General features: G+C 41.0%; 1 protein-coding gene across 1 annotated transcript in view; it reads left to right on the forward strand.

Annotated features, from left to right (window-relative positions):
* prtga (protogenin homolog a (Gallus gallus)) overlaps positions 1-7,407 on the forward strand; it is a 33,464-nt gene that overhangs the window by 20,922 nt on the left and 5,135 nt on the right. Inside the window, exons 11-17 of the mRNA XM_034876674.1 lie at positions 3,419-3,514; positions 3,621-3,807; positions 4,510-4,637; positions 4,756-4,926; positions 6,342-6,521; positions 6,841-6,964; positions 7,073-7,205. Coding sequence (XP_034732565.1) covers positions 3,419-3,514; positions 3,621-3,807; positions 4,510-4,637; positions 4,756-4,926; positions 6,342-6,521; positions 6,841-6,964; positions 7,073-7,205 — 1,019 coding nt within the window. The remainder of the gene's footprint in view (positions 1-3,418; positions 3,515-3,620; positions 3,808-4,509; positions 4,638-4,755; positions 4,927-6,341; positions 6,522-6,840; positions 6,965-7,072; positions 7,206-7,407) is intronic.

Here is a 7,407-nt window from a genome sequence, read left to right on the forward strand (position 1 = left end):
GGCAAAGTGTGTCTTAGTGTAAAAACTAGATTTGTGTTCTGACCATCATTTTGAAAGGTATTGTTGTGCTGAACTTAAAAAACACCGTCACATACATGTCCATAAACAAGGCTAGGCTTAAGTGGAAAAATGAAAGTTCAGTTCAATTTACAGTGAGGAAATTGTCGTGTGTGTGTGTGTGTGTGTGTGTGTGTGTGTGTGTGTGTGTCAGCATGCGTCTGTGTGTGTGTCAGCATGCGTCTGTGTGTGTGTGTGTGTCAGCATGCGTCTGTGTGTGTGTGACAGCATGCGTCTCTCTGTTTGTGTGTGTGTGTGTGTGAGTGTGTGAGTGTGTGAGTGTGTGTGTGTGTGTGTGTGTGTGTGTCAGCATGCATCTGTGTGTTGATTTGTGTGAGTAAGGAGCAAAGGAGAGAGGGGGAGGAACGAGAGCAAGAGATGATAGATTCTGGTGTGAGGGTTCATGCAGGAGTTGACATTTACGGCCCCTGTTCAGGCCTGGCTTGCTGCGGCCTGGGGGGCCTTTCGCAAGGCAGAACGAAAACCTCAGGGGCCAACAGGATCTGCATTTGGGCTGTAAAAAGGGGGTGACCACAAATGGCTCAAATATGCCCTCTAATACAAATAGCATCATTTCTTTTCTTTTTGTAATTATTTTTGGGAATTTTCGGCCTTTATTTTTGACAGGACAGATGAAGACATAAAAAGGTGAGAGAGGAAATCATGGCATGCCAGACAGCATGATTTATGGGAGTGAGGCCATGTGAGATGTATCCCAGTAGGAAGAACAGGAAAATGTCTACACTCAAGGAATGGAAACTCGAGCGGAACACAGCACTCTATGAATATGTGTAGTAATGCAGCCACATTTATATTTTGTAACTCTGAAACAACGCTGAAACAATAAGTGGATTCATTGAAAATTGATTGTCATTCATTTTTGTAGTGGATTCATCCTTTCAGTATTTTCATTAAGGAACATTTTTAAACATTAGTGTTTCCATCGCTCTGGATGTGAGGATTTGCTGCTTTTGTGTGTGTTTTGAGTCTGTAAACTGATTATCATTCGGTTTGGGACTGTTGGTTTGACCAAAGAAAACATTTGGAAAAGTTAACTTTGACTCTGAGAATTTGTGGTAAGAACATTTTGATGTTTTATAAATAAATAAAAACAATAGTCAACAAAATTATTTGAATAGAAATAAATGTTAGTTGCTGCCTTGATTTAAGAGTCTTAAAGAAAAGCGTAATACGTGTGATGAATATATGACTACTGTTATTTATGGTAGTACATGGTCAAATCATATCATGTTTTAAGGTAATAGCCTTCAGGTATCAGGTTCACTATGAGTGAGAAACAAACCTGTTCTCAGAGTTTTCTCTTATTAGGACACTCGTAATGAGTCATCACCTATTAAATGGTATTTCATTTTGACTCTTGTAGTTTCCCTGTTTTTCCACTAACTTCCTCTGCTTGACCCTCCCCCCCCCCTTTGGAAAGAGCCCTATCACCCCTCCTTTTGCAGGATTTAGCTTGCCCAGATTCCATGTCAAAGGTTATGGCCTAGATGTCACAGCTTCCCCCCTTGCAGAGCTACTCTCTTGCATAATTATGGGTGGCCCATTGTATCGTGGGGCTGGGTAAAGGTGCATACTATGTGCCGGCTCCTCTTTCGAGGTAGACACTGAGGCATTGGAAATTAGACAGAAAACTCTGAATAGCAAGATGGACATTGTATAAAAAGTACAGGCCTTATGGTTTTATTTATTTCTTGCAGAACTTATTTAGCTTCAGATCAGTCTAGGTATGCAAGACATTTATCTGCCCTGTGACGATAAATAATTCTTCCTGCAATTCATGATGCGGTTCACATCATATTATTTTTCTTTTAATTGTCATTACAAATAGCCAATATAAAGTTTTAGAATCCCTGAGCAAAAAGAGAGACTCCTCTTATTTTCCACATCCGTGACCTGAGATTCTTTCAGAGTTTAATCTCGGCCTGACCTGCTGGCCCTGGTCTGGCTCCAGTAAAACTCCTCAGGGCTGCATGGGGGTGCAAGTAGCTGGACTCTCCTAAACTTCTCTAACTTCCGTGGACACAAATTCATCTCCTGTGGTCAACTGTCTCATTTAGCAATAGAAGTGTATTTTTTTGTTTTTTGAAGGGTAGAAAGGACTGTCTTAAAAGTAATAGGGTTGTGATTATTTTAGTGTCCGGTTGAGCAAAGTGCACATGTTCATATTTGAGCTATACATTTCTTCATGCACTTATGTAACCAACATACCTTGATATATTGTTCTTGAGTGGTCACTATTACAGCATGTTTTACTTTAAGATCATAGATTAGAAATAATGTATTTTGACCAGCATAAATAATATTGCAAACACCAAAGTGTGACCAAGCATTTCAGAAACATAAATTAAAGAGGTTGGGGATCAGTGTGCATTTATTTGTCTGTCTCTAAGAGTTGAAAGGTATGACTCAGAATGTTGATATTGCATGCAACATTCAAATCAGACCCTGATTATTATTCTTTTAGGGGTAAAAGGGACATTTGGTCAGATGGCTTTTGTTCAGCCCAGGGTCTTCAGGGTCACTGATGCCTGCAACTGCTGTTGACTGTCAGCGATGTCCTTCCCAAGGGGTTTTGTCCGTCGATTTGACCCCCAGATTCTGGTCCTGAATAGGAGTGGCCACTGACCACTAAGCAGCAAGCCTGACTGGGGCCGAAGAAAGGGCCTTCTTATTTTATCAAAAGACTCAGGGTGACAGTGTGATGGATAGTGGAGCTCTTCTGTTCCGCTGCCCTGAGTGTTGCAGAAACTGACCAAAGGACTTAAGGCACAAAGCATCTGTCGCACTATACCTCACCTCTGGTTCCCACCACACCATCAAACCAGAAAACCTCACTGACCCCACACCCACACAGCCCTGGTCTCTTTCATGTAGCACCCCTGCTTCCTGTTAGCTGTAAGAATCACATTGTCATCTGTCTTGGTGTTGTGATCCATGGTAAATAATTGAGTGTTGAGAATAAATCTCAATCGAGGTTTACAGAAGTCCAGATCTGAGGCTAGATTTATATGGCTACGATTTGGTTTAAAAACAGATATCTTTTGCTATGTTTACACCTTGCATTCACACTACTCTGGCATTTCAGAGACCCTAAACCGGAGAAATTTGAAAACTACTAAGCTACTAAAAAGCTAGCTAGGCTACTAACGTTCTGTGCATGGAGATCGCTTTTGCCTTGAAACTCTGCTTAAAAACCAAAACGTAGAAATGTTAATGTAGCCATAGACTGCTCAAAGCGTGATATATTTTGCAGTAAGAAGAACCTTTGGTGTTTTTCCCACATTTATTTCATGTGATTTATTTAGATATTTTCTGTTTCTTTTTTTCTTTCTTAATGCAGACCCGAGGAAGAAGTACCATGTTAAGCTCCTGGCTTATAATTTTGTCGGCGAAGGCTACCAGGCAGACCAAACTATCAGCACCCCTGGATGTGTCTGTAAGTCCCACAATATACTTGAAAAGATATTTTGTAAGTGTGTCTAAAGCACGAGGGTGTCTTGTATTTGAACAATAAATAACTTTGCCCTTACCGTATCTCTCAGCTGTTAGAGATCGCCTGGTGCCCCCTCCACCACCTCCACACAATGTGTACACAAAGACCAACAGTTCGACCGCTGTGTTTCTGCACTGGGGTCGACCAGCCTTCACTTCCAGCCATGTGGTCAACTACACCGTCCGCTGCAACCCAGTAGGCCTGCAGAACGCCTCCTTGGTGCTCTACCTGCAGACGTGAGACTTCTTTTATAATAACATTTTTCATTTAAGGCTGTTTTATGTGTTGAGCTATAATATTGATGAGTGCAGCTTTAATAAATGTGTGGGCACTACTGTATTGTGCTTTCCCGTTTGGAGATGGGGATGTTTGAAGAAAAGTGAAACCAGGTGTAAAACCCGTGTAACTGTATGTTTTTTATCTTACTGTGTGATGACTTGGTCCCCTGTCACGATTCAGTTCCTATCTTCACATCAAATCATAGTATTAACAATAATTTGGTATTTTACAAGCTCAGCTATATCATGTTACCAAAACAGTTTCTTTACAACACATATACTGTCTTCACACTTGTTAGGGAAAGTTGATTGGTCACCAGAACCTCAGTTGTTTCTTCCCCCTGCCTGCACAGCTCCATATCACCATCTGCTGGGCAAGAACATTTATTGAAGGACCATTTCATAAACGCAGTAAAACTTGATAACATAAGTAAATGGGTAAATATGTAAATAAGACATCCTAAAATCATGACAAGACACAAGCTGTTTAAGTCTTTGAATGTATTTATTTGTATTCCGCAGCACAAATGCTACTGAGTGAATTTTATTAGAGTGATCAACAAAAGTGATCTTCAAACGTCAGCTAGTCACATAAACTGATTTGGATGATAGCTCCTCTTCGAGCCAAAAGAAAGCCCATGTTATGTCCTTCTTCTGTAGGAATAAGCAGAGCCTCCTGGTGCGAGATCTGGAGCCCAACACCAAGTATGAATTTGCCGTTCGCCTTCACATTGACCAGCTGTCCAGCCCATGGAGCCCTGTGGTTTATCAGAGCACTTTACCTGATGGTGACTGCAAAATTATCAAACATTGCAATCTTATTAATTATATCTTTGTGTATGAGGAGTTTGGTATTGCTGCTGCTGCATGACATATTTTTTTGACCTTTTTATCCGCCCCACACAGCTCCCACTCAGCCCCCTTTCAATGTGAAAGTGACTTTAATTGAAAAGGACACAGCGTTGGTTTCATGGAAACCCCCAGATGAACCCAATGTAGCTGTGACACATTACACCATCCTGTACGCCTCCAGAAATGCCTGGAAAGCCGGGGAATGGCAAGTGCTGCAAAAAGAAGGTAAGGAGTGTGTTCTGTGTTTCTGGTTCCCCCTGAACAGGCGCAACCAGAAACACATCCTCCTGTCCCACACAAATGGCCCATTGGAAATCAGTAACTCATTTCATCTTCCAGTCTGGTCTCTGGTCTAAATGGTGCCAAAAGTTAAGCCCACTGCTTTTGTCTTACTGATAAAAGACCATTTTGGAAGTTAAATGTGATCCCAACAAAGACTTTGATTTACCTTTTTCTGGACGCTGTTCACATAAAGACTATTTTGAATCGCTGTGTATATATGTAAAACAGACCGTATCTGTTCCAGTGATGGACTTTATACACATTCAATTATTAATTTCCCATCAAAGTTCAGCAGTGTTAAAACAATGTTAAAAGTGCTCTTTTTCAAATATCAACTTGATCAAAATACCAAACGATTTATACAATACGTTGCACAAAGCAAAATAAAGTGGGAAATATTTGTAAGTGACCATTCAGTCCCAGGCATTCGAAAGCAGGCAGCGTAGGGGTTTTTCAGGGCTGACAACTTGAGGAAACACATAAAAAGACACACACATTCCCCTTCTCCTAGTGAAGGGGTCAACAGTGAAGGGAATGTGTATAGCCCTGATCTCCTGACCCCCTGCTCTTCTCTCACATAGCATCTCTCAGCCACGAGGATTGTTTTTATCTGTGTCTTTTACTGCATCACAAAGTCCCGTTTAGTCAGAGGTGTGCATGTATCACGACAGTAACATATTGGAGTAACAGAACTACATGTGTTTATTCAGGATTATTTCTTATGTCAGGCTACTTAAACAAATTTGGAGGTTAAAGGAATAGTTTACAGCTTGGGTAATTTGCAAGTTGTTAGCTTTTTCAGGTTTATACTTTGCTTTTTGTATGGATTAAACAAATGAGATATAACATAAGGTTAATAAATGAGCGTTAAAGGTGTGGGTAGGTGGATTTTGTTTCCTTTTGGAGAGAGACAGGCTAGCTGTTTCCTATTGTTTCCAGTCTTTATGCTAAGCTAAGCTAACTTGCTGCTAGCTCCGTCTGCATTTTTAGTGTTCAGACGTGTGAGTGGGATCAATCTTCTTATCTAACTCTCATACAGAGAGCAAATACACGCATATCCCAAACTTTTAAACTCCTACTTTAAATATTTCCACTTAATGCAGTATTTAAACACCTAAGTCTATATCGACGATTATTCATTTAGGGAATTGCTCCATTGCCACCGGAAGATCCGCTGGATGTCCCTCATTTTCGGCCAAATGGCACCTTCCACTTTATTTTTTTTGACATTCTCATCTCTGGTCAATTTGAGTACTATAGTTAACTGCTCCTCACATCTCTGCAGGGTGAATCCAGACAGCTAACTAGACTATCTGTCCAATCTAAGGTAAACACCAGAGTTTAATCTCACTAAACAGGAACCATCACCATGGCACTGCTGGAGAACCTGAAGCCTGGCCAGATTTACTTTGTGAAAGTTTCCGCATCCAACAACGTGGGTGATGGGCCGTTTTCTCAAACGGTGGAGCTGACGGTCCGAGCAGATCTCTCCTTTGGTCATGATCAACGACTCTCTCGTGGCTCCACACAGTCCACAGGTCAGTAACATCAACATCATCCTGACAGAATCCCTTCATATTTTAGGATTGTGGTCTTCCATCACAGAATTTGTAATATATCAAGCTTCTTCAGACTGCACCACAGATGATTGATAATCTGGGGCTCCTAGGTGGCTCACCTGGTAGAGCGCCATATATGTCCATATATAGAGGTTCACTCCCTGACACAACAGCCGTGAAATTGACTCTGTCATTCCCCCTCTGGCTCCCCTTTCATGTCTTCAGCTGTCTAATAAAATTTAAAAAATCTTTAAAAAAGAGATTGATAATCTGAGAATGTCCCATTGACCCTTAACAGCCTTTTCTGATGGCTTCTACCACCTGGACCAAAAGTCAATGACAGGGATTACTGTGGGAGTCTGCATTGCTCTCATCTGCATCATCATCTGCGCTTTCATCATCATCTGCAGAGGCAAAAACAGGTACTTAGTATGTCTGAAACAGTAGCCAGTAAATATTGTTTAACAGCAAAAGTCCAGTTTCCCTGAGTATCTTCTGTCTGTAGTGACATCATGTTTGTTTGCCTGCAGGAAATTTTCAGCAGTTAAAACGCTCAGAGAAGGAGTGGACACATCTGCAGGTCATCTGGGCTCTCACGGACCAGCTGTGAACGCTGATGGGAGCGTTCCGATGATGAGTGAAAACCATTTCATTGATGCCAAGGTCCTTAACAAGTTTTTTATTTATTCACATAACGTGTAGTTGCAAGATTATCACTTTTATCATTTTCATTTTACAGTACAGTACTGGATATGGCTCAGTCCTTTTCATACTTTAAAACATATAAATATATATATATACAGTTGTGGTCAAAAGTGTACATACACTTGTAGAAAATCACAATGTTATGGCTGTCTTGAGTCTT

The sequence above is a fragment of the Etheostoma cragini genome, chromosome 1 (assembly GCF_013103735.1).
Source record: "Etheostoma cragini isolate CJK2018 chromosome 1, CSU_Ecrag_1.0, whole genome shotgun sequence".
NCBI classification, from domain to species: Eukaryota; Metazoa; Chordata; class Actinopteri; order Perciformes; family Percidae; genus Etheostoma; species Etheostoma cragini.